At 41.2% G+C, this 27,988-nt stretch overlaps 2 protein-coding genes across 3 annotated transcripts in view; both read left to right on the forward strand.

The window, feature by feature from the left end:
- Window positions 1-8,937, forward strand: part of sparc (secreted protein, acidic, cysteine-rich (osteonectin)) — a 19,554-nt gene extending 10,617 nt beyond the window's left edge. The window contains exons 4-10 of one of the 2 annotated variants that reach the window (XM_080416981.1): window positions 1,009-1,093; window positions 2,832-2,953; window positions 3,864-3,984; window positions 6,234-6,367; window positions 7,066-7,214; window positions 7,685-7,833; window positions 8,433-8,937. In XM_080416981.1, the coding sequence (XP_080273107.1) occupies window positions 1,009-1,093; window positions 2,832-2,953; window positions 3,864-3,984; window positions 6,234-6,367; window positions 7,066-7,214; window positions 7,685-7,833; window positions 8,433-8,461 (789 nt within the window). In that variant the 3' untranslated portion in view covers window positions 8,462-8,937. Of the gene's footprint in view, window positions 1-999; window positions 1,094-2,831; window positions 2,954-3,863; window positions 3,985-6,233; window positions 6,368-7,065; window positions 7,215-7,684; window positions 7,834-8,432 lie in introns of both variants that reach the window. The other variant, XM_080416980.1, reaches the window with a different exon arrangement.
- Window positions 8,938-14,034: 5,097 nt separating this feature from the next.
- Window positions 14,035-27,973, forward strand: g3bp1 (GTPase activating protein (SH3 domain) binding protein 1). The gene is made up of 12 exons (XM_080417067.1): window positions 14,035-14,192; window positions 18,010-18,129; window positions 18,814-18,895; window positions 19,487-19,660; window positions 21,342-21,432; window positions 21,990-22,083; window positions 22,259-22,553; window positions 22,915-23,019; window positions 24,419-24,536; window positions 24,668-24,793; window positions 25,530-25,639; window positions 26,292-27,973. Exons 2-12 carry the CDS (start codon window positions 18,035-18,037, stop codon window positions 26,532-26,534), a joined length of 1,533 nt encoding a protein of 510 aa, XP_080273193.1. The 5' UTR covers window positions 14,035-14,192; window positions 18,010-18,034; the 3' UTR covers window positions 26,535-27,973.
- The last annotated feature ends 15 nt before the right edge of the window (window positions 27,974-27,988 follow it).

Raw genomic sequence — 27,988 nt, forward strand, 5'->3', positions numbered from 1 at the left:
TTTGAGCCATGCAGCTGCTTAAAGAGATGACTCAATTGTTTAATGGGACCTATGAGAATTAAATAGTGAAATAGTGAAAAAATAGTCAAATGAGAAACAAGTGTATCACACTTGGTCATTATGTCAAAACAAGCGTTAAGTGATAATAAGCATGACATGTGCTTCAGCTCGTATTTTGCATCTTGTCCCATCTCTCACTCTCACTGGCCTCTAATTGCTGCCATGCAGCTCTGTATTTATTTTTTACCGAAACGTTCTTAAAATAATAACTCCCCTCGGTGTTAAAGTTAGCTTTGGTGTTAGCGCAAGCTTTCATGTGAACGCTTTTTACCGTTTCCTGCTCCAGAGGTCCAGAGGGACCAGAGATACCACAGGCCTTAAATTTAGCCGTGTGTTAGTCCTGTAGCGAGTCCGGAAGCCCATTAGCTTCGTTTTTTTCTCATGGCCTCACCACATGTGCGACCAGCTGCTTGTTATTGTTGGACACTAAGTTCTCGTTGCTGCCTCCTCCTCTCCCAGACCTTGCTTGGCCTGTAGGGAGGAGCCCCTCTTTAGTGGTGCCATTTTCTTTTCTTTTTTTCTGTTCTGAGGAAACCAAGGATATTCAAGAGGTTAGGCGTAAGTGGACGTCATTTGAGAAATGGGGGCAGAAATAGCCCTGCAAAGGATCACGTTGTGTTCGGCTCGCATAATCTTAGGACCTACTGAATTTGATAGGTGATTGACAATATGTACTGTATGTTTGAGGTGAGATGTATACAATCTGTGCTGTAGTATGTTTTGAGGTGAGATGTATACAATTTATACTGTACTTTGAGGTGAGATGTATACAGTACAATATGTACCATATGTTTGAGGTGAGATGTAAACAGTATGTACTGTATGTTTGTGCTGATATGTATACAATCTGTACTGTAGTATGTTTGTGCTGATATGTATACAACACGTACTGTATGTTTTGACCCTCTCTATCCTGCGGTTGACTTTGTTCTTACCCAGGAGCCCGAGGTGGGAGCCAACCCAGTTCAGATTGAGACCGGAGAGGAGTTTGACGAGGCCATCGACGTTGCGGAGGATGTTGCTGCTGCTGAGAGTGAGTAATTGCACGAATGCACGCTAACACATATGTGCGCGCACACACAAATATACTGTATGTACACACACACACACACACACACACACACACACACACACACACACACACACACACACACACACACACACACACACACACACACACACACACACACACACACACACACACACACACACACACACACACACACACACACACACACACACACATGCGTGCATGCACATTTTATGTAACCAGGCATAAAATGTGTCTGTTTGTTATCTTCCACAGATATACAAACAAGTGCACCCTGACAACGTTTGATTTAGCTCTGTCTCACTCCTCTGTCTTCCCCTCCAGGGCCCCTGGGCAGTGAGGCACTGCTGGGGTTTTTAAGACACCTCAGACTGGCAAGGCAAAAAGCCATAATGATAGATTTTGGGAGGAGAGGGCTGTAATTAAATGTTCCACCCTGCTGTATGAATCAGTAAAATCCAGGCTTTAAATGGCAGGGGCGCAGCCACATGTCTTTAAAAAGAGAAAGAGGGACAGAGAGAGAGAGACAGAGAGAGAGAGAGAGGGAGAGAGAAAGAGAGGGAGGGAGGGAGGGAGAGAGAATGAATACACACACACACACACACACACACACACACACACACACACACACACACACACACGCGACATTGCAAGGTATGTCAAGTCAAGTCAGAACAAGATGTTCTCATCTCTGTATAGAGACGACGATTTGTCGCAGAATACAAATACAGTATTTAGGTGTACACGTACTGTAGATTCAAGTCTCAGCTTCAAAACCCACACAAATGGGGCCTGTAATAAAGGACAGTTCAGTTTGGCAAATTTCAGGTTTCCCAGAAACAGCCTATCAACTTGAGGCAGCAAAGATATACTTCCCACGTGTTCTCTCCCACATCACCTGCAGTACTGTCTGAAAAGTTGGTCTAATGGACACCCTGCAGCCTTATAACTAATGGAATCATTATACAAACAAGCACTTACAACTTTAGACAATAAGTCGTTCAGCTTGCCTCGTTGCCATTATACTAAAGAAGTATAATTGCTTAGCTTGGAAAACCCCATCAAATACGAAAACTGTCTGCCTATGATAAGATTATGCATGGTTTAGCTCACCTTTAAATCTACAACAGAACAGAGCTACTATAGGCTAGAGGTACAGCATGGGGGATTGCAGAAAACAAAAAAAGAGAAAACTGCATTTAGCCTGGCTGTGATTTCTTTCAGGGCATCACATCAATGAAAAAACACAATTAACTAGAGTCCTCTTCATATTATTAATTCAAGTGTAATGTTAAAGTCATGGCAACAAATTGTTTTATACACTGGCAAGCAACCCCATGGCTGAGTGGCATACCACACAGGCTCTAATGCCTTTTATTCACCTTTAACATGACTGTACTCGTACTCATTCTGTACCTGTATCATCTGCTATTGGATTTTGTTCGCTCAAGTTGGTTAACTATTTGATTTTTACCACCAATTTAGTTAGTTTTAACCATTGTATATATTGTATTATTTGTGTTATTATGTAAGGCTGCCTAACAACATCAGGCAAAGGCATTGCCGATGAAAACTAGCCGTGGGTGCCTTTACATTTGTTTCAATGTTGATTCATGTACATCGGCCCTTTTCAAATAAAAAAATTAATCACACATTCTAAATGGTTGTGATGGACAAACAAGATAATGGAATTGTTCTCCGTGGATTACCTTTATTTCAGACGCCTGCCTGAACCACCACTGCAAGAAGGGCAAAGTGTGTGAGGTAGATGACAGCAACTCCCCCATGTGTGTATGCCAGGACCCCATGACCTGCCCCGAAGCTGTCGGAGAGTTTGAGCACGTGAGTTCCATCACATGTAGCCTCTCTTGTCCAGCATGTCTTGCGTTCATCATACCATTTAACCCTCACAAATGTACAAATGTATACCAAAATGGACATTTGATTTAAATTTCTACTCTCTCAAATGTTTACATTTTACTGTGTTTCATTTACATGTAGCACATCTTGCCTTGCATTTTGCCCAAAATGTAAAAACACTTGCATAATCTCTCAAGGATCATCATAGCGAGTTATGAACAGTATACTGTAGTCGAGATGATCAACTTACGCATATGGCTTGGGCTGATACGCCAGCCCTCGCCTGCATCGCCTCAGGCAACGATGAATTCTCATTTGTTTATCACATACCCCATGACCATTCACAAAGACAAAACAATTGCATTTGACTGAAATAAAAAGATTAACATTACTGTCAATGAGGAACTGCCCAGGCGAATGAAATAGCGGTTCCCGACTCCCGATGGGATTTCAAGGTTCAAGATATCTTTATTTTTACACTCCAGTGTCAACTCAGCCGTGAATTTGACCAAACCATCCATATCCAAATACTCGATAATACAAACAATTCTTACTTCTGCAGCATTGTCACTCGCTGTGACAGTTCAGTGCATGCCGCCACGGTGGCACTTTTTTATAGCTTGCGGTGATTAGACAGCTGCTGTATATCAGCGGTTCTCAATCTTTTCTACATCATGGCCCACTTGAAAAGCGAATGTTTTAGCCAATCATTTGGGTGGCCCCACTTGCAGTTTCCTCGCGGCCCACCAGAGGGCCCCGGCCCACAGGTTGAGAATCACTGTTTGTATACAAAGCTAGATAGAAATATGAAAATCTCAGCTCTGTTCCTCCCTGCCTGACTCACTGGCTGTCTGTCTCCTCTCCGTCCCTCTGTCCTTTCCTTCTTCTTCAGGTCTGTGGAACTGACAACAAGACCTATGACTCCAACTGTCACTTCTTTGCCACCAAGTGCGCCCTGGAGGGAACCAAGAAGGGACACAAGCTGCACCTCGACTACATTGGACCCTGCAAACGTACGCACGCACGCACGCACGCACGCACGCACACACATTTTAACCATTTATTTATGTCCACATAAAGGAGAATACATACAGGGACACACATATTATAGGTGCTGGAGGGTTACATTCACAAAATCATGGCGTATGTTTTCATGATACAATAGGCATGTCACTCAGTACTCTACGGGTATAAGTAACAGCGTCTCCGCCATATATGGCGACTGCCAATTATAGCAGAGATAGCACAATACTTTGCCAGCCTTTTTGCCTCCTTTTTGGGCATCTTAAGTTGTTGAAGCCCTCTAACAACTAGTCTGTGGGTATGTCCCAGGCTGCCGAATATAAAAACAAATAGTCTGCACCTATAACCCAGCTCTGAGCTGGTATGTAGGAGTGGTTCGTATTTAATGACCTTGGTCATAAAGGCCTCCTCTAGGCTAAGGTCAAAGGTCCAGGTTAGTCTCTAATACAGACACTTCCCTGGACTCTTCATCAACCACAACAACATCTGGTGTATTAGCTGTCAAAGATGTAAATATGTCACACACACACACACACACACACAGGGGACATTTCATTGGGAGGTTTCTGGAATGAGACAGTTATGGGACGATCAGTGAAAGTAAGCGTCCCCACAGCTATCCTGCAAAGTACTACAGGTTTTTCCTAGGGAATTTAAGTTCAGCACACTGTCTCAGACACCGTTTCCCTGTGTATACAATGTGTGTTGAAGATATTTAGACAAGGCAAGGCCATTTGTTTATATATTAGCACATTTCAACAACAAGGTAATTCAAAGTGCTTTAAACATTAAGACACAGCGCATTAAGACACATGTGCAAGATATGTAAAGATAATTGAATACAATTAAAAATAAGAATAGGTTAAAATACAGCAGGAAAAAACAAACAAGAGGATACTGTCGTATATTGGTCCATTGATCAGGCGGAAACAACACTATTCCATAACTATTCCCTGAGTGCAAGAAGAACAAGGATCCAGTTTGAAAGAGGGTAACAGATGCCTTCACCTTAGCCATCACCTTGCATAAGGACAATAGTATTATAATCAGCCGCTTGGTAACAAAAGACTTGGCCCAGAGACTTGTTTTGGTTCACACTTAAAGCTAGGAGCTTCTGCTCCAGGACAAAGACCAGGATCTTAAAGGGTTGACTGATCAACACATCAATAGCAGAGACATGCATCTATATTCAAATCTAAGGGTTTGCCATCCTGCTGTCTCATCCTTTTGCTACTATTCCATGTTTTAGTTGTGGCTCTGGGGACATAAAGCTAACCTGTCCCAGATGACCTGACGTCTGGATGGTTCATGATGTATCACAAGATCAGAAATGTATTTTGTCCCAAAACCATTCAATGCTTTATAAACCAACAATAGTATTTTGAAATCAATTCTGTGACAGACAGGGAGCCAGTGTAAAGGTCTGAGCACTGGAGTGATGTATTTAGAGAGACTATCCCAGCCATCTCACCTCCTCAAATTGCATTAGTTCTAAATTCACTGCTAACATTGCACTCTCTCTAGCTGACATTTTTCTACCTTAGTGATTGACGGGCAGCTATGTCAGTGAGGCTGTAGCCATACTGCCTGCCTGCCTGGCAGGCGTCTACGGAGAGGTTGAACAACACGTTTCAGCGTGCAGGCTGCATTTTTCCATCACTTGTTCAAACTGAACAAGTCTCTTGAGATGAGCCTTATTGTGTGGTGAAGATGAGGCCTTAGGCTAGTAGGGTTCAAATGGAGATCAAGGTGGTTTTCTGTATTGCATACAGAAAACTATTCATATTCAGACTTTTATGCCTTCACTTTTCATCTCAGGCTGTTGAAAAGGCTAAGAAGTCGACGACAGGTTACTTTGTGTTTCAATCACAGCTGACGTTGTATTTCAGTTTCATGTAGTTCAGTTGGCAGTTCATTCTAACCTGTGTTTCCATCAAATTGGATACATATAAATATATAAATAAGACTTGAAATGTTCAATTTACATTTGAGCCATGTAGAACAACATTTAGAACATGCGATTTATAATTAATACAAATGTACGATAAGCTTCAATACCTAGATAACAAACATTAAAAGCACTGCCATCCTTGCCATAATGCCTCCTGTGATCCAAGAAACGGAAATGTGCCAGGCTCAGTACCAATAATAGGCACCAGACCAGAGCCAAGAAGAACGATAGAAGGAGTTTTTTTTTGCTCTAACATGCTTTCTTATTCCCAAATGTGTCTGTCAACAGTCATTGAGCCCTGCGAGGAGGTCGAGCTTAGCGAGTTCCCCCTGCGCATGAGGGACTGGCTGAAGAATGTGCTGGTGACCCTGTATGAGCGCGATGAGGAGAACAACCTGCTCACCGAGAAGCAGAAGCTCAGGGTCAGTAGGTCTAATTATATGTGTCCTGATGAAGGTCTGAACAGGCCGAAGCGTTGACGAGCAATATAAATTACCAAGTGGAGCTTTTTGCAACTTTACTAGTGTGCAGACTCTATTCTTTTTTTCAGTAGGTCTAATTACCACACAGTGGTGTTTTTTATTAATTAATTAATTAAATACTTCTAATTTAACTTCTAATCACCGTATCCCTTTAACTTCATGCTGTCGATGTAAAGAGAGAGTGGTGACATGTCCCTTTAACTTCATGCTGTCGATGTTAAGAGAGAGTGGTGAGATGTCCACTAATTATTACCACTAATTATTACCACTTACCACTAATTATTCCTAATCCAATAATTTCATAACCGGCAGCGGTCTCCTACCGGAGCCGCAGCCTACCGGTCCGCTGGTCATCAAGTTATTGGCTTAGGAATGCGACAAAAGCAAAACAATATCCATGAATTCAAGTCTCCATGGGGTGACTAATCGATAGGAAAAAAAAATCTTTTTGGGGTGAACTATCCCTTTAACTGTAGTTAGTTTGCTGAGCTGTCCATGCTGACACACCTACATGAAACAAGCTGTCTGTTGTGAACAGGGACTATTATCAATACTTTTTTGTTGTTGTTGCTTTGAATGTGTGTATGTAAACATAATAGTCATTACATGTACGTGTGTGTGCATGTCCAATCCTTTAGGTTAAGAAGATCTTTGAGAATGAGAAGAGGCTGCAGGCTGGTGAGCACTCTCTGGACCTTCTGGCCCATGACTTCGAGAAGAACTACGCCATGTACATCTTCCCCGTCCACTGGCAGTTCGGTCAGCTCGACCAGCACCCCGTCGATGGGTACGTTACTGCAGGGAAATCTGTTATTCAGGGAAATACTCATTATCCACAATGTCTCATTTCACAAGTTTCCAAATGTTTAAAATCCTTTGAAAATAGCAGATCTACAAGCTCACAACGCGTCGCTTTGTGAGCTTGTAGATCGGCTATTTTCAAATAGCCAAAGTATATATAGGTCTGAAGTGGTTAATGTATGTTTTTTTTCTATAATAATTTAAATCTACAATGTAACTAGTAAATAAGGTTTTCAGATAATTGTAATGGAGTAAAAGTACAATATTGTCCTCTGAGATGTAGTGGAGTAGAAGTAAAAGTATTGAAAATGGGAAATACTGCAGTAAAGTAAAAAATACCTAAAAATTGTACTTAAGTACAGTACTTGAGTACATGTACTTAGTTCCACCACTGTATTTGACAAGTCAAGTGTGCATGTCCCGTGCAAAATACTAATAGCTGAATTTGTGTAACAGCTACCTTACCCACTCGGAGCTGTCCCCCCTGCGTGCTCCTCTCATCCCCATGGAGCACTGCACCACTCAATTCTTTGACCAGTGTGATGCTGATAGCGACAAATACATTGCTCTGGAGGAGTGGGCCAACTGCTTTGGCATCAAGGAGCGTAAGTATAAATCCCATCCACCGCTGGGAGCTTTGTATCAGCATGGGTTGTAGGCTATAGTCTCTAGTCTCTGCAGGACATCACTCTTTCTCAAAGTGTTCAGCATCTGCCGTGTCAGAGCTAAATCTAGTGTTATTGGAGCATCCTGGTGTCTCATCCAGTTGGTACACATATACCACATACAGTTAGGTCACCCGCATTGAAAAAACAAACATCTATCGCTCATCCAAAGGGAAATCCCCCTGACCAAGGGACCAACGTGAAATTTACTTATGTTTATGCTAATCATAGACCTACATTTCTGCATAATTCAAAAATCCTATTGCAAAAAGCATTGAAAATCTGGTGAAGGAACCCCCTGCAAACTAAACAGTAATGCTCTATTCTATGGGCTCAAGTCAGACTCATGACCTGTGTCATTCCTTTCATGTTTTTCTTTAAGTGTTCAATCCAACACAGCAAAAAATCCCTGATATAATGATAAGAAAATTCTGTAATTTTATGCTGTTTGAGGTAAATGCCAGCAATCCTGTACATTGATTTCATGACAATTCTGGTCAATCATGCTCATGAGTGTTGCACCTGCTTTGTGTTTACAGAGGATGTGGACAAGGACATGGTCATCTAAGCTCCAGTGACCATCAACAGTACGAGAACACCTAGTCGCAACTAGAGGGACAAAGGTGCTGATCCCTAAATTAAAATCACAGTAACGGTGCTAATTGCTAAAGAAAAAACAAATTGTGTTTTTATAACGACCTTACCTACCTATACCACTAAAAAGATTAAAAGAAAAGATGTGCACAGTCTGTCTACTAACTATCACAAAATCGTGATCATGCAACTTCCAGTTTTTTGTTTTGTTTTTGTTTTTGTTTTTAAAAACAAATAAGCCTCTGAAATCAGATAGAATAGAGTAAAGACCATTGATGGGAGATGTAAATGTATTCTCTTTGTGGAACGGGTGCAAACAGTGATTATTGTCATTATTGTTTTATATATGTGGTTTTTTATACTCTGGGGCTAGAATTTGACATCAATTTGACAGTTTATTTTGGCGACACAAATTTGTAAAAATCAAAAATAAAGTTTCTAAATAAATGACCCTTTGCTTGCTTTCTAAAAAAAACATGTTAGTTTTTGCACTCTTTTGGTGGTGGACTCATTTGTTTTTGTCTTTTTTGTACTTTGTTTTAGTACATTCATTGATATTTTGACTACTGCTTTAAAGTTGTTGTTTTTTCACTGTCGCATACAGATTCCATGTCACAAACAAGGATATACAGTACTTTTATTGATATTTGGAACAATACAAATGATATATTGTTTGAAAATCTATGAGGAAAGAATCTTGCAGGCTGAGAAAACTTTCTTGCTCTTAACTTGTTTTAGTGACATTCTTTTGTCATCATCGAAAGCACAATAGAACTCTTTCCACTAATAAAATACTGAAATATCTGAATAATTTCTGCATGCATTCATATCTCCATTTTGCCCATTCAAAGGAATTTCTATAGACGATGCTTACTGGCACTATTAGATAAAGAGAGGTCTCTTCAACATGAGTGACTATGTAGACACCACAGAAGAGATTTTCAACATGTTGCACAGCAAACATATACTCATATCTTGCTTTCTTGTGCTTCTAAAAAAAATCATATTTATACATTTTCTCCCTGTGAAGCACAGCTGACCTGTGAAACACGATAGTATACAAATTTCTATACATAAAGTTAGACTTTACTTGGCCTAAATAACAAGATATTTACCAACACACATGAAAAATGTGTAGATTCAGTAAAGTATGTAAGTGCTATAGACAATGCAATATGAATCAATAGGACTAACCAGCATGTTCTGAAGGTGTTTGTGCATTGATAATTCCTATAGAAACTGTCTTTTACACACTTGAAATCTTCTAGTACACTACACACCCTTAAGTTTACTTTAAACCAGCTCCCAAGACTGTTTCCGGGATATTAAGTTATTATTTAATTTCAGCCAAAGCTTGCTTTATGAGGCATTGCCATTATTGGCCTACATACATTTTAGATCAAACACAGGGTCAACTTTTTTGGACTATATATACGGCATATACCACTTGCTTTGTACAAACTTATTTGTGAGGAACATCGGTCCCAAGGGTGACTGACTGCTGGGAAAGAAAGACAGAGCACCCAGTTACCATCTCTACCCGTTCAGCCAGACACTAGTGTCAGGAATTTGGAACAACTGTAGAGCCTCATCCACAAAGGCTGGGAAAAGCACCTCCCCAACCCCCACCCCCTATCCTCTCTGCTCAGCTCTCCACCACATGAGGGAAAGAACATTCTCTACTCCCTCCTTTGCTTTGCTCTCTCTCTCTCTCTCTCTCTCTCTCTCTCTCTCTGTGCTCTGAAAAAGCTGATTGCTGTGTGTGTGTGTGTGTGTGTGTGTGTGTGTGTGTGTGTGTGTGTGTGTGTGTGTGTGTGTGTGTGTGTGTGTGTGTGTGTGTGTGTGTGTGTGTGTGTGTGTGTGTGTGTGAGTGTGCATATGCTTATGCGTGCGTGCATGTGTGCATGCGTTGGGTTCTCACAGTTACAAGGGTCTTCTAAGTGATCTAGAAGAATCCATACAATACTATCCTGAATTTCACTGGAAGCATTTCTTGATATCACACATCTTTCTACAGTGAGGTTCAGTTGAGACGTTTAGATGGCCTATACATGGATATGGTGACCTTTGCACCTCAGCTGAAGACGTTTTAAACTTCCAAGTACAGAGCAAAGAGGTATAATATAACGGTCCAGAGACCAAGGGAGCACATTCAAATGGAGGGAAGATTAGAATAACCATGTGTTCTCTTCTGTCCCAGAACCAGAAGTCTATTCTATTCGATTCTTCTCTATTCCATTATATGCTGTTACAGCTTAATTACTGTTCAATTAAAGTGCTGAGGCTGAGTTCTAATCAGAGAATCATCATCAGAGAATCTGATGACTCATCTGCTCAAAAACAGATGCTTCTTTCTTCTTCTTTTTTTATCAAGGTTATGTCTCCCTCTGGTGGGTGATTGTTGTTGGTACGTTTTCACCATATTGTGGATGTATTTATTATTGAAAGAATCGACTTTTTTTTATTTTTAGTATCTATACCACAATGAAGAAATACTCTGTTACAAGCAAAAGTCTGGTGTTCAAAATTTACTTGAGTAAGAGTACAAAAGTATTGGCATCAAAATAAAGAACCAAAAATAAAATACCTCCTACCTACCTTCAATTTCGAATGCAACATAATGTAGCACCCTTAGCCTATCTGTAAAATAAAAGGAAGAGGAAGCAGGACCACATTGGAAACAAGTGTTTCATTAAGCTTTTATTTGTTTATCCTGGGTTTAAGTTATACTGTGATTTCTTTTACCTAAATCAAATCAAATCAAATCATAGCTAAACAGTAACCACCTTCGATCTTCAAAATACTCTAAACCACATTTGTGACTAATGTAACGAACAGCATCATCCTCTGTAAGAGCAGGGTCATGCACAGACATTTTGAAGGGCAGGGACACAAGCACAAGCAAACAATCAAACAAACAAACAAACAAGAGTGCAGAGGAGGGATGAGGGGAACATTTTGAGAAGGATACAGAAGTCCAAAGAGGAGGTTTATGGATGTTGAGAGAAAGGAGGTGGCTCAGCTGGAGTGACCGGCAGATGCAGAGAACAGAAAAGGAAACAGATGATCCACTGATGGCGACCATGCATGGGCATTATCTGGAAGAGGAAAAAGAAGAAGACCCTCACCCCATCACACAACACATATTATTATGAGTATTACTTATAATAATAATAATAATAATAATAATAATTATTATTATTATTATTGTTATTATTATTATTGCTGTTGCCACATGGCCGGTATCCATAATCACACTCTATGTTCATGACATGAGACCATAGCATGAGACCTGTTTCACCTTTATAAGTAATAAGATTCTAAAGAAACCACACAGTGTTATAATCTTCTCTTTCTTTCTCTCTCTCTCTCTCTCTCTCTCTCTCCCTCTCTCTCCCACACACACACACACACACACACACGCACACACACACACACACACACACACACACACACACACTGGGAGGTCATGGTCATGTATTGGCCTATCTTAATGTCATTGTTAAACTCTCGATGATGATTTAATCTAACAGGCGTATTAAAGTAGCCGTAGGCCTATAGTTGTTGTTGTTCAATCAATGAGTTCATAAATAATTAGGCTATATCAGATAGTGTTTCATTGAAATGCTGAAATAGCCGGGGGATCACAGCCAGCCAGTGGTGTAAAGTAACTAAGTACATTTACTCAAGTACTGTACTTAGGTAGGTATTTTTACTTTACTTGAGTATTTCCAATTTTCTGTACTTTTACTTCTACTCCACTACATCTCAGAGGCTAATATTGTACTTTTACTCCTACTACAATTATTGAACACGTTAGTTACCAGTTACTTTGTAGATTTAGATTATTATCACCAAACATACATTAACCACTTCAGCCCTATTTAGGCTACATTTCAGCCATTTGAAAATAGCTGATCTACAAGCTCACAATGCTGCAAGGCATTGTGAGCTTGTAGAGCGGCTATTTTCAAAGGATTTTTACACATTTTATATTTGAAAAGTTGTGAAATGGGACATTCTGCATAATGAGTACTTTCTACTTTAGCGTACATTTTGATACCAACTTGTGTACTTTTACTCAAGCAAATTTTGAATTCCGGACTTTTACTTGTAACAGTACATTGCAGCAATGATACAAAAACTTAAGTTACAAAAAAAAAAGAGTACTTTTTCCACCACTGCAGGCTATCGAGCGACCCCCCCCCCCCTCCATTGAGTTCAATGGACCGGTGGCGCCATCTTGTGAGGTTTTCAGCTACTACTTACAATGGTGTTACGTCACGTTCTCTCGGTATGCGTTTACGCTCAGTCGTACGTACGACGGTGCCTCGCGCCCCCCAAAAATAGCAGATCTACAAGCTCACAATGCGTGGCAGAAGCCAGTCGTAGTGAGCTCGTAGATCAACTATTTTAAACCACGCAGCACCGTCGTACGACGGATTACAAACACGCCCGTAGGCGGGTAGAGAGGAGAGCAGCCAGGCAGGAGGGGGCGGGCCATAGAGTTATAAGGGGCCGGCCTTTGCAAGGGAGTGCAGTTCATTGGTGGGTGTTTTTCGGTTCGGCTGTAATGATTGGCCAGTTGGGGATGGGGTGCGGGGTTGCCATGACCGCTAATTAATTATAAGTAACTTTGGGCTTGTTTTTCTGTAAAGTTGCTTGCTTATGGGGCTTGTTTCCTGATGTTGTTTAAACCAGTGGTTCTTAAAACATTTTCATGTCAAGGACCCCCAAAATGAATATGTATTTGTCTGCGGACACCCATATGAAAATATGTTGTGCCAGGGACCCCCCATTCCATACCAGATGTGTGTTATTTAAATGTTTCAAAAATGTTCCAAAATTACCCTTTTTTTTATTTGTATATAGATTTTTTTGTTTTCTTTTTTTGGATTGTGTTGGCTTCAGCCATTTTCAAATATCCGTAGCCACTAGCCAGAGCCATTCAAGGCTCTGGCCGTAGCCTAATAGTCGCTTCTTTACGGCTTGTTTTCATAGACCCGGTAGCTTGTTCTCTCACAGAATCTGGCAACACTGGATGGGGGTGGGATCATAGAGGGGTGGGATCCAAGTTCGGTTGTTCCACCATGGGTGTGCGAGGCTGAGAGCAGTGTTGCCATGTCGGCTTATTATAAGCGACTTTGGGCTTCTTTTTCTCCCAAGATGCTAGTTAAAAAATCGTAGTTGCGTAGTTTTTGGGCTTGTTTCTAAAGTGTACTTGCTTTATTTAGGCTTGCTTCCCCCCAAAAAAAGAATTATTATTTAAACCAGTGGTTCTCAAATATTTCCTGAAAATGTTTTGAGCCAGGGAGCATTTGTGTAGTTAGAATGTTTCAATAATATTCCAAATACTCCACATTTTATTCCAAGAGTGTTTGAAAATAGCAGCTAAATAGCGGCTATTTTCAAATATCTGATTTAAAAGTGCTCATATAGTCATATCTGGCTTGGTCGCTTCCTTTGGGCTCGTTTGCCTAGACCTGGTTGCTTATTTCTCTCACACAAGACATGGCAGCACTGGCTGAGAGACCGGCAAGCAGCACAGCACGTTGTGAAGCCGCTAGCTAGTCTAGTCACTAAAGTCGACCTGACCGCCTGACTGGAGCGGACTGACTGAGGGAAGGTGATTCACAAGAAATCACTAATCTCTAAAAAAAGAAGAAAAGAAACCCCATCATCTGTGTGATTTATCTGACCCTCTGGTGAGTGAACAGACACCCTTTATTCCCTCTCTGGACGTGTTTCTGGTGGTTAACAGTTAAGTGTGCCTTCGTCTATATCGTGGAGCGATTGGGTGAAGTAGTAAAATGTACTTTATAAGTATACGCCTTAGTGTACTGCGTGTGAATGTGAACATATAAGTTACCGTTAAGGGTAAATAACTTGGATGTTTTGAGTCCACATTGTCTATCGGCCGGGGCCCTCCCGTCCCACTACTACTACTACTACTACTCTGGTCTGGTCCTCCTACAGACACAATGTTACTTTATTATCTCACGAGTCTTTCATTCGACGAAATGACACCTTTTCCACGTGCGTGGACACCTTTTATACATAAATATGTAACGAAGGAGTTATTATTTCGTTACTCGTGCAAGTTAAACAACCATTCTGGTTGTTGATGCTCGTTTCAGTCAGTGTGACTTTGGCTGACTTGCCTTTTCAGATGACATGGTAGTAATAATGTGTTTATTACATGTAACGTTAGTCTTTTTCTTGTACCATTTTCTTTAACGTAGTGTGCTTGGGCAACTGCCTTGATGTGTTACGAACATTAGCTTAGGTGAGCTAATCTAGCCTGCTAGCTCTAGCTGTTGGACAGGCTGTGTGTGTGTGTGACTGCATGGGGACACGTGCTGCTGGATCTGGGTGTCCTAGTTTGGGCCGTCCATTCATTCCAGCTGCAGCAGCTACATCCTTAGCCAGTCAGTGAGATAGCTAGGGCTTAAAACGTTGTCATTTTGTTGAAACCCACACTAATAAGAGCCATTGATCACCAGGCATCCAGGATGCCTGGTGATCAATGGCTCTTATTAGTGTGTGTGTGTGTGGGGCATGGCGTGGCCTTTTGTCTCCATGGCTGCCCTCCCTGCATGCTTTTCCTCTTGGCCTCATCCATTCCTGACATGGCTGCGTGCTGGATTACAAGTTGCCTCATTTGCCTTTAGTTGAAATGTCTATTAAAAGGAACTAATCCCAAAACGGATAAGTTGTTCAGTTGGTAAGGCTAGGCGAAAGAGATTTATTTTCAACATACACGCGTTCTCCTAGGCTTGTATGTCATTACATGTTTCGACGAATTGAATGCACAGGACCCCAATGGAAACAAGCCACAGTGCTTTCTTGGGTTTAATCCTTTTATCATCCTTATGTATAGAACTGTGCTTTCTGTGCTTTTTTTTTGGCAAACTGTTCATAAAGTATTCAATCAATCAATGGTAGGTTGCCTCACCCCAATGAACTGATCTATTCCAAAAATGAGTGTCTTCTTATCGTGGTGGTAGGTAGGTAGGTAGGTAGGGAGCTAGCTTGTTGTGTGTTGGTTGCTAAGTGTGCCAATGCAGCAGATGGCCATGTAAGTGTTGTGAACAGGTGTGGCTAAACAGTCCATTAACTGGCCTAAAAGGTCCAGTTGTCTGGCACTGGGGTCCTGTACAGAGATGTGATTATTTTCTGAGGTACTCAATAGTTTTCTATGGCTGGGCAGTGGGTGATATGATGATTCATGGATGATGTTCATTATTGTTCGTTATATCGGCATTGGGAGTGTTATCAATTGTAGTTTGAAAAAAGTGGAAAATCTTGTTACTTGTTGTTACATTTTTGCAGCCCAGTAGGGTCCTCCTATTTATTGTGCAATTGTAGTTTGGTTGCGCCACCTCAACTGCAGTTTGTGAGACATGGTTATATTGTGGGTTGAGATTTTGGGGAAGGTAATGTCATGTGTCATCCTAACGTGTATAAGATGGTAAAGGCTTTGTCAAATGTGTTGTGGTTTTCTCTCCAAGGTATAGATTACACAGGACTGGGGGGAAATATAATCAACATACATGTACAACTTATTATTTTCAGTTTCAGCATATTGGAGATTTTCAGTTTGAAAGTCAATTTGATTAGACAGTAATGCAGATATTTGTAGGTTGATTTGACACCTGGTCAATCATGGCCAGAACAAGACATCTTGTGATGTTGAAGTAGGGATGTAGTCTGTATACATTTTCAGCAGTTAAATTCTAGGCTGTTCCTGTAACCACATTCTTTTGGGGGGGATGTTCTTAAGAAAGTGGATGTTGGTTAAGGTTGTGCTCAAGAACATAGTTGATAATTAACTCACTGGGCTCGTATTAGTCTGTTATTCAAGAATGTGGAAATATCACCACCATACTTGTTAACATACACTACTACACAATGTATTTCACAGTATCTAATATTTTGCATATTGGCCAATAGATTTAAGTCTGGTCCGTTGAATGAGATTCAACAGTTTTGATTTTATGTGGCCTGACTGAACTGGTAGGTCATTTTGAGACATGCTGGCAAGTTAAAAGTAGCGCACAACAGCAACATATTCCGAAAGCAACGCATTTGCTTACTGATGGCACTAAATCCATCTTGTATCGCATTAGTAATAACAATCGCATTAGTATTAAGTATCGCATTAGTAATAACAATATGATAACATGATTACCATTATTAATTATGCTTGTTTATAAACAGATCCTGGCACCAGGCTTAGTTGAGAATCTGCATTTCGTAGCGCTGCAATGTGGAGCATTCTGTAGGTCACTCTGATATTACGGTAGTGCGTGTTTATAGTACAACGGGCATGCATTACAGCAGCTTGTGAGTTCTTGTATCTACACATTGAACACGAAAAATGGAAAACTATGCAAAAAGTGTGATCAAAAGACAAGGGATTGACTCATTTGAGCCACTGGTAACAACGTGGAAAACACTATAGTGGATTGTGATCAAATTGACGTAGACTCAGAGTGATGATGAATGTCGGATATTATTACTCGATGGATGGATAATGGATAGATCTAAAAGCCTATCAAACGGCAGAAATAAATGCAACAACGAAGGCAGACTGCTTTTTTTGGGGTGCATGTCATAAAACACACCCATTTCCTACCGAGATATAATGTTTACATTGAGCTACTAGCGGATATGGGGAAAACGAGTGGAACAGATGGACATGAAACAAGTCTGAAAGTGAAATCGCATTATCCTTCAAAGAAATTGTTGATAAAGAATGTTGTGTAGAACGTCGTCTATTATATGGGCGTGGTTTGGATATCTAATAAGTGACACAACATGCAACACAGTATAATATGCCATTTGTTGGTGCAAACAAACTAAGACGGGAAAGCCAACAAATGTTTTCCATCATTTACCATCCCAGCTACCGCACCAAGAGTATGAAAATGCGGTCCTAACTAAGTTGACGTCAGTCCGGCTTCGAGATTTGACCAACTTGCGTCAGTGGGGCTGTGCCAAAACGACACACAATCCTGTCGTCTTTTGCCACCATTGCCCCTTTGGAAAGCTATTGAGAAGGAGCAAGGACATAATGAACGATGTTCAATACTTTATAACGAAAGACATGATGCCCCTGTGCACAGTGGAGAAAGGCAGATTAAATTACTGGAACGGATTAAAGTTCTGGACTGAACCAAAACTGAATTTCACTTAAAGTATAACATGATTTTACTTTACCAATTAACCACATTTCATACAGGCTGGTGGATTTAGTCCAAAATCACTATTGTCTATTTCAATATCCATTTACCTTTTTTTTTCATAATGGAAAAGATTTTCTGAGCAGTGACTGGTACCTAAAATGAGTGTTTGAGTAGTTACTTAACTATTTGGATAGTGTTAAATTTAGCCCACATTTTGGTTATTTAGCAGAGACTCTTATCGAGAGCTGATTGAGCCGGTCATGCAAGAGTGATGTATACCACAGTTTTTTTTTTCATACACTCCTGGCTGACCTAGTTTGTCCCTTGTTGGCAGATTTTCTTTCCAGCTGACCAAAGAAATGGTGATGGAGAAGCCAAGTGCCCAGCTGGTCGGGCGGGAGTTTGTCCGACAGTATTACACACTACTCAACCAGGCCCCTGACTACCTGCACAGGTGAGATCATGTAACATGAAGCATCACAATTTTGTATCAGGCCTCTAACCACTTGAACCCCAGCATCCCCATTCTGGGTGGAACATTGATGCATTGTGTGCTTGTAGATCGGCTATTTTCGGCGAAGAGATTTGGTGTAGAGGTAAAAAAAAAAAAAAAAAAAGCACACAAAGTGACGAGCAACCCAGGTCTGTTTCACTAAGTATAGATGGTTTAAGAGGTTAAATTGGCTGCCTGGTTCTCAAAGTGTAGCCTATTTTAATTGCTCCATCACTTGTACATCATGACCGGCAGATTAACCCCAAAAGACAATAAGTGTGTATACAAGTCAATTGGCTCTGTGCATAACTGTAGTAACAACTTTTCAGAAGGTGCCATATCCGTTTCCTGTTCCAGTTCATTTTCCCATAGCTTAGTGAGATTGTCTCGGCAACAAGTTTGAACCGTAAAAACACACGACACCTTCACATGCCTATCCATTTCAAATCAGCTGTGGAGCCAATCAAACAAAGCTGTGGGAATTGTTTTTGAACAGGAAACGGGTTTGCTACCACCTTCTGAAAACCTGGGACTACAGTTATGCACAGAGCCTATTGTGGATATACTGTAGTGTATACTATAACAATTTGGTTACTTCTGCTAAAGTGCTAACCACTGGACTCTCATGAACCTTGTTTTTTATAGGTTTTATGGCAAGAACTCATCCTATGTGCACGGAGGCCTGGACAATAATGGCAAACCTGTGGAGCCTGTCTACGGACAATCTGTGAGTTTGAATTCACACAAACAGTAGATGAGCTAATCTCCATACAGTTGGACAACGCTTAAGTTCTACCCACACACACCCAACACAGGGTTTATACACAAAGAGAATGAATCACATGCCATAACAGCACATTGGCGTTGCCATTAGACCTAAATTTGACCATCCCTTGTAAATCATCACCCAATACATTAGATAACACCTCATTTCACTATGTGGCTTTTCTTAGGTTGTGACACTGTCAGAGTTTATGACCCACTGTTGTGTCCCAACCCTTGGAATTTTGTGTAATATTCTCCGCTGCTCTTTTGAGTTTTTTATCGTGTGGCTCTGCGGGAGCCGCGAAGTTAGCCGTCTATAATTGGTTCGTTTTGTGTGTGTGTCTGCCTGTAGGTGTTTTCACATTTATACTTATATTTAACTTACATTTTATGATATAGTATAACTGAATGGAGCTTGGATTGAACCAAATTTGGATTCATATGTCATAGATGACTGACATCACAGGCTCACCACATTAAGTTCCCACGCCATTCCCATGTATTTCCCAAGGTTCACATGATTTGATTTTTTGTCCTCCTCCTTCCGTTCCAGGAGATCCACAAGAAGGTGATGGCCCTGAGTTTCCGAGAGTGTCACACCAAGATCAGGCACGTGGATGCCCATGCCACGCTAAACGAGGGCGTGGTGGTGCAAGTGATGGGAGAGCTTTCCAACAACATGCAGCCTATGAGGAAGTTCATGCAAACCTTCGTGCTGGCACCTGAGGTGGGTGGTTGTTGTGGTTTGACAGTTAATCCCAAAGCACGATACTCACATTTTAGACATTCTGCCCATAATATGGGCAGAATTACAATATTATTGTGATCCAGAGTGACTTGGAAGAAGTACAACCCTTGAACTCCTTACCTCATTTGCTAGATCACCAGCATCACAAGTAACCACAACTAGGTGAGCGTGCTCAGGCAAGAAAGATTCCTGTGCTTAAAAAAAAAGTTTACATAAGAGCATGTGCTAGTAACATAATCGAGAGTCAACAATTCGGAAGTTAAATCTATTCATGTTTCTCGCAGGGTATTGTTCAAACATTCTGTTACACAAAGGTTTATGAGGTTTTTTGTTTTATATTTTCTGCCACAATACTGTTCCAGGTGTACTTGATGATAAAATCGTAAGCCTCGTCTGGTAGTTTCACTTTGGATTTATTTGTTTAAAATCTTACCACATTCAAGTCAAAGAAAGGTTCCCAATTTTGAGTAAATACGTTCTGATTAGTGTATCTTGACCTGGGTTGAAAAATGTTCTTGTAGCTCTTTGCATAGTAGTACTAAAGTAGTAATATAAATCCACACCTGGTGCATTGAAATGTGGACGCGCGGGCATTTTAACCTATTCAATCCGGGAACGCATCTACAAATGACTTCTAAATCCTAACAGTTTTCTGAAAACCGTATGTTGCTATAATATCTCTCTTAGGGATTTTCATGTCAAGGACCCCCAAAATAATATGCATTTGGTGGCTGATCCCCATCTCAAAATATCTTTTTCCAGGGACCCCCCAGAAGCAAAGATTTGAGATACAAATGTTCGCTTAAAAATATATATATATTCAAAGATTTCCACACATTTTCATGATTTTTCTAAAATAGCAGATCTACAAGCTCATAGCGCGCTATGAGCTTGTAGATTTGCCATTTTTGAATAGCCAAAGTATAAAATAATGGCTATAGCTGGATTGAATGGGTTAATGTTAATAATGCAGTGTGACAATCATTTGATTCACTGGGATTCACACATTCAACTTGTGATTTACGCGCATTCAAATAATCGAGCCTGCTTATTAATTGAGTGAAAGGATGGCAGACAGACATGTTAATGGTTGTTTTACTAGTTTGCTAATTATTTTTTCAAATTGCTCCAGGACTCACTGTATAGCCCATCAAGAGCGAATGGTTTATATAAGGGGTCCCCAATGTTTTTTTGCACCAAGGACCACTTTTCCTGAAGTATCACTTTCCTGTAGTTGAGGAGTTGCGCACAATGGATTTCAATAGGCTGTTAATGTCTTTTGCTTTGAAGTAGGGTAGGTAGGTACCAAAACAGTGAGAGAGGTGGTAGTGTGATATTGCACTGTGTTGCTGTTCTACAGATACACAATGGTCATTCATATTCTATATTTATGTCCACGTTGCGGACCACCAGTGAATTGATCTAAGGTTGACCACTGGTTTATATTATAAATCCACACAATACTTGCTTATTGAGTATTTGCAGTTAATCAACTGTTTTAAATGTCTTTTGTCAAATGGAATGTAGCAAAAACCGTAATGTGTTTTGTAATTGAATCCGGAATAAAATGCTGCGTTTTAGTATAAAACAAAACGGAACGGAACATGATAAATGTTTTACAATGTTAAGAATCCTAATCAACTCGTGTTTGTCTCTGCAGGGCACCGTAGCAAACAAGTTCTACGTTCACAATGATGTGTTCCGTTACCAAGATGAGGTGTTTGGAGATTCGGACTCGGAACCCCCTGAAGGTGAGATCCACTTACTGTGATTTAAAACTGGCCAGCGGTGCCCCAACAATGTCACAACAGTTAAGACCTCAGCCTTCAGGTGCACAAACAATTACAAAACAAACAAAAAACTCTCTGACCAACAATTCCAAGGCAAGATTGCCTTGTTTGTCCCTTCAGTTGACATCTGGTCAAGCAGATTATGAAATTGTTTTTAAAACCAAAAAGCCAAATTCCAGAACAGTAGCACTATTCCGGCTGTATATTTGTACCTGGGTGGTTGTGTTGGTATATTCTTTAACTACTTCAATCTTATTACTTAGTTGACTCCATTGTTGGTCCATTCCTTATTTACCCTCTACCCCGAATCTCTTAGCTGAAAATAACCAATCTGTGACGCGTTGTAAGCTTGTAGATCGTCTATTTTCAAGTAATATTTGGGCCAGAATAGGGACGCTATGGTTCGTAGTTATTAGTTAATATATTGGATTAACGTTCACAAAGTAAAGTCGGGGAGTAAACTCAACCACATATAGATCTGTGTAAATGAACCATGCCCTTGTGGTGGTGCGTTGCAGAGTCTGAGGACGAGGTAGAGGAGTTGGAGGAGATTGTGCCTTCTCCTGATGTGGCCCAGGATGACTCTGCAACCTTCTACGAACAGACACCCTGGTATGTTGGGAAACTTTCATGTTGTTGGAAGTTTTTTTTTCTTCCCGCAGTGCCATAAAAAGGTTTTATTGTCACTATCGGCAGCATTCTGCCTGTAATGGTACATGACAGTCAAAATAACGGTTGCAGACATGACTGTCCTCTCTTAATCTCTGGTCATCCTGGTCCTCTGCAGCTCAGAACCAGTTGTCCCAGGTGAGGAGGAAGAGGAGGAGGATGAAGAGGAGGAGGAGGAGGAGGTGGTCGTGGCGGCCAGCCCTGAGCCCGAGGTGGAGGTGGAGAAGGAGGCGGAGCCCACTGCCATAGAGCTGAAGGCGGTGGACACCCTGCTGGAACCCCAGCCAGAGCCACTCGCAGCTGAGGAGCCCACAGAGAAGAGCCCCGCCCCTGTCCCCGCCCCCGCTGCAGACCCCGCCCCCACAGCCTCACCTGATCCCGCCCCCGCTGCCTCTGCTCCAGAGGAAAACAGGGTATATGGTTTTCTGCTTTATGGCCCCTGTTTTATGTCTTGCACCATTATGTTTTATATCCAGTTTGCATCTAGAAATAATGTATGCAGATTGTATGCGATTACAAACACAGGACCGATCTCTTAACATGTAAAGGGGGACAAATATGATTTCATAGTTTTATCTACAGAATAATCTGCCTTTTTATAGTTGATGTATAAGGCTGTTTTACATGCGTTAGTTTATTTTGTTGGCTTGAGCACAGCTCATCAAAACGCATCCATTTTGCACAGTTGTATGCAACGCGCTTGAGCTTTGTATGAATGTATAACTAGTGTGTGTGTGTGGCGTCCAGTTCTGACTTGTTTCCTGTCACCTGCAGCCGTTCTCATGGGCGTCAGTCACCAGTAAGAACCTTCCTCCCAGCGGGGCGGTTCCAGTGTCAGGAATCTCACCTCATGTCATTAAAGTCACTCCAACAGCACCGGTAGGTTGACAACAGCCAGCTCAGTACAAAACCAAATCTACTAAAGTTGGCATTGATTCTTAACCACTTGATCCATTCCACACCCAAAGGATGACCTTGATATCTTTATTTGGTGTGTTGGTATTTTACATGTTGGTTCTTGAATGTTCAGGTATTTGAAACCAGTTGAGAACCACTGCTTCAGAGAATGTATAATGGACCTGTTTAGATCAACAGTACATCAGATTTCTATTTGCTATAAAGCCTATTTGTATATAGTAATGCCTGAGATTATGAGTTGTCCATCTACACTCAGTATATACTAAGCCTAATGATGAGGCTTTGGAGCCTTAGCCTCAGTAGTGGCAAGTCCTCAGTGGTTTCAGCTAGTTTGTGTTGTATTTATCAATTTCCAGAATAGATTGTTGCAATTTTTTGTTGAAATAATAGAAATGGGCCATGTCAGGTGAAACTCATCTGCCTTCCCATCCCAGTTGCAGCTAAGAAACATACTACATACATTAACACATTGACCGCCAGAGGTTAATCTCATAATGTACTCACCAGTGCCAACGTTTTATTTTGTTTTTTTCACGTCGCCATAGATCTTGTTAAAATCCTTAAGATTGAGCCGTACATTGGGCCTGTTTACATCGGCGACATCTCACTGTATCTCCCAGTGAAAACCACGTGACAAACGGGGCATCCATGTTGTAGTTAGAGCGGATTACGTTAAACAGTGATATGCGAGGAGAAAAAACTACAGGAAGAGAATTGAGTTTCAGTGTGCGCTTTAGAATGGGAGCCGGCGTGATCGTCAAAACCGGATCCCAAATAATTCTGTTTCCGGTGGTGTTACAATGAAATGTGCCGTACTAGAAAAGTTTTTTTTTTCGAAAAAAATGAAAAAGCACCACAGCCCGTAGGCTACGGGATCGGCGCTTTACCGTTGGATTTAACGGCCCGTAGAACTACGGGCCCGGCGGTCAATGTGTTAAAGAGTTCTGTTTTATTTTGTCAAGTTGATCAAAAGGGAGGATGGCTGATTTTAAGCAGTTATACCTGGCCTGAGTCGAACTGTAATTGAAAGTGCTGCGTGTGTGTGTGGCTGCACACCTGTTGTGCATGGAGTCAATTCAATGCACAACAGGATAAATCAGTCATCTCCACAAACATTCAGGGAGAGCCACTGTCCGGATGGAACACCATCTGCTCTCGCCTGTGAAATTAATTTGTAGCTACAGGATCTTGACATCCAGTACCACAGCATGGCAAGCAGCGTATGTGATTCTTGTCAAATGAAAATAACTTTGTGATCAAGAAACCGTGGCTGTCGTCTGTCCAACTGGCGAGCCTGTCACGTTCAGTTAATCAAAAGGGGAGAATCATGAAAATCTTACGTGAGGATTTGTCATTTCAGGCCAGAGTGGAGGTGAAGTCAGAGGCCCAGTCAACAACAAACAGACCACAGAGAGACCAGAGACCAAGAGAACAGAGACCTGGAGGTCCTCCAACTGTACACAGAGGCCCCAGGCCAGGTACACACTGCAGCACACACTGGTTGACACATGGGTAAAATTAACTTTACTGTTCCAAGAGCTTATTTCCTCCACACGGACCACCTACGTGCCTGTGTTGGTCGGTTGAATAACCGTGGTCTCTGTTTCAGTGCGGGAAGGCGAACAGGGAGAGGCAGAGGTGCGAAGGGTGATCAGGTACCCCGATGCCCACCAACTGTTTGTAGGAAACGTCCCTCACGATGTGGACAAGGCTGAGCTCAAGGAGTTCTTTGAACGTAAGTATAGTTCTTATTTGCCTAGTGCTGAACATAAAAAAAAGACACTGATGTTGGGGACAGTGGTGTAAGAATGTACAATGACATTCAAAGGCAGGGCCTTTTTTAAATGCTGGTTATTCAAATAATGTGAAAAAACAGCACTTATGTTTATGACATTCTCATGAACAATCAATATGTTTTATAAACATTGTAAGAAAGGTGTTTGAACATCTACATTTACCCCACCGCTTACGTTCAGTTGAGCAGTATTGTGATGTCAGGAGTGGAGGAAGTCCACTCTGCTAAATGGTAGTCAACAGACAGCAGAGAGAGAGAGCGGTTACCAGGCTTAACAAAATAGGCCTACAAATGATTGGTTGTTATCAGTATAACTTATTTTCAAGCAATGGGGAGACCTCTATAGCCATGATTATGGGAATATAGAGCTATTAAACACTTATTTTAACAAATAAATGTTACTTGCACCCCCTTTTTTAAACTGTGTTTTCCCTTTTGCATATTTTTAAAAGGCCACAATATATTTGATAGAAAATAGAAAGTACAATGCACAGTCAATAATCTTGATATGATTCGGTTTCACAAGCATAAAGTGTTCCACAGCTTTTTGGACCCATTAAGAGTAGTTAATATCACAGAAAGAGCCATTGATTTCATTACATTGGCTGTAGCATGCGGACAAACCTTAAACATTTGTTTATGCCCCGCATGTGACGTGTGATGACCTTCATTGCAGAGTATGGCACAGTCCTGGAGCTCAGGATCAACAGCGGTGGGAAGCTGCCTAACTTTGGCTTCGTAGTGTTCGATGACTCGGAACCTGTACAGAAGATCCTCAGCAACAGGGTAAGAATAATACAGATGTTGGATGGATGGTGCTTTTGTTTTTTATGCATCTTCTTTAGACCCAACTGGAGCAGCACAACTATTCGCAAAATAAACAGAATTGTAATGTTAACCATGAATCTCAATATTGTATGTGATGACAGTACTAGGGTTCCTACCCGAAGACGTTAATCCTTCCTAGGTTGTACAGATATTATGCAAGAATTTATACAAATGTATTTTAATTTTAAGTCGATTCTGTCTCAAATCTTAAAGTGACGGGCACAATTTTAATGTCTTTAGTTTCAAAGCCGAATGCTCAGTAGAAAGGGACGGCCAATTTACCAGTCATATATATATATATATATATATATATATATATATATATATATATATATATATATATATATATATATATATATATATATATATATATATATATATATATATATATATATATATACACACACAGGCAACATCAATTTGAGATTTGTATTTTAGGAATTCATCAGGCAGGTAAAAGACTCAACGTTCCTCAATGTTGTGGTAACTGTTGGATAAAAATGTTTCTGCTCTACTTGTATGAACTGAGACCTCAACACGTTGAAAAGGCTATGGCACTGTGTGTTTCTATACCCTCCTCACCGCATGTCTCCTCACTTCGCTCCTTCAGCCCATAAAGTTCCGTGGTGATGTGCGTCTCAATGTGGAGGAGAAGAAGACTCGTTCCGCAAGGGAGGGAGACAGGAGGGACATACGGCCCAGGGGTCCAGGTGGCCCGGGGGGTCCCAGAGAGAGGATAGGGGGAGGACCGCGAGGCCCACCGACCCGTGGAGGCATGGCACAGAAACCTAGCTTCGGCTCTGGACGGGGAGCAGGCCCCAGCGAGGGTCGATACTCTGGCCCCCGTCAGTGAGGCACCGTCTGTGGGCTTGGCAAGGCTCTCCGATCTGAGCTGACTTATTTTTGAAATGGATTCGATTACTTCTTATGGTTTCTTTTGTCTGGTATGGTGGGGAACCAATTGGGCCAGGTTTGAATAAGAGGGGGAAATCTGATATCTAGACAAAATCTGTCTACATATTGTTAAGTTGAATTATGTTTACACTTGGAATTATCATGCGTCATGTATCCAGATTGTCTAGAAATTAGGAGGAAGCCACGTTGATACAAACGAGTTGAACTCTGACCATCTGCGATGCTGTGGCCATGTCCTGTTTGTTCCTCCACACCCCGCCCTCCTACAGACAGGCTTAAAGGAGACCCTGTGAATAAGTATGCTGAAAGGATTTCTGTTAGTAATTGAGCCCAGGTTGTAGTCGAGAGCCCTCCGCCAGCGCCAAGTCCTCGCCAGCTCCTGCTGAAGTCGCCAGCCACTCAACATCTCTGTAACGAAGTTGGCTGCCCCACCCCCTTCCTCCTCCTCTTCTTCTTCCGTACGCATGATTTATACTTGGTTGCGCACCGAAAATACAAGCTCAAAACGTGTGGCAGTGCGACACTAGTACGCAACTAGGGGTGCAACAGTCAATAGAGGAAAAAAAGGCAAATAGCCGATCTACAAGTTCACAATGCAATGCGACGCATTGTGAGCTTGTAGATGGGCTATTGTCGCTGCTTTTGAGGGACACTGTACGACAAAGTATTAAAGAAATATATAATAATAATGTATATTGAAAAACAATCTTCTCAATCGTTAAGAAAATAATTGATAGATGCAGCCCTAAACGCAACCAAGTATAAATCAGGCTTAATCCACAGCTTTTCATTTCCAATCCCAGGATTCTAGAATGTCACTCCCACCTCCTTGTCTCTTGTCTTCTTCCTCCACACCCACCTTCCCCCACACACACAATCTGGACATTTCTTTCTGTTTCCATTCTTTTGGGGTCTTTGTTCTATTCTCCATGCTGAACTTGAATTTGTTAAGAAACAAACAAACTCAAAAACACGCAAACACATAAGGGTAAGAAAAATACTACTACTTGAATTGGGGATTTAAAAACCCAGACGTTAGGTTCTCGCGTTCTCTCCCTGTTTCTTAAAGGAACGTGTACTTTTACTGCTTGGGCAATCCTGTGTATTGCTGCCACCATTGTATCTAGCGATCGATCTGTCTATCTTTTTATTCTGTCAGGTCAAGAAGCGAAGCTGTTGTGGTTTTTATGAGTAATGTCGGCTTATATGTGGAATCTTGGATGTCTGAATGCATTTTACGGAGCATGTATCAAAGTCCCATTAGCCTTCTCCTACCAATGCACTTCGTCATTTGTCATGTAAAAGAAGCAAGTAAGATGATATCAAGCTCACCCGCTGATGAGAGAACTAAATAAAAACGTGATTTATTATTTTAAATGTTGTCTCTTTTGA

This window comes from Gymnoscopelus braueri (assembly GCF_963280865.1).
Source record: "Gymnoscopelus braueri genome assembly, chromosome: 20".
NCBI classification, from domain to species: domain Eukaryota; kingdom Metazoa; phylum Chordata; class Actinopteri; order Myctophiformes; family Myctophidae; genus Gymnoscopelus; species Gymnoscopelus braueri.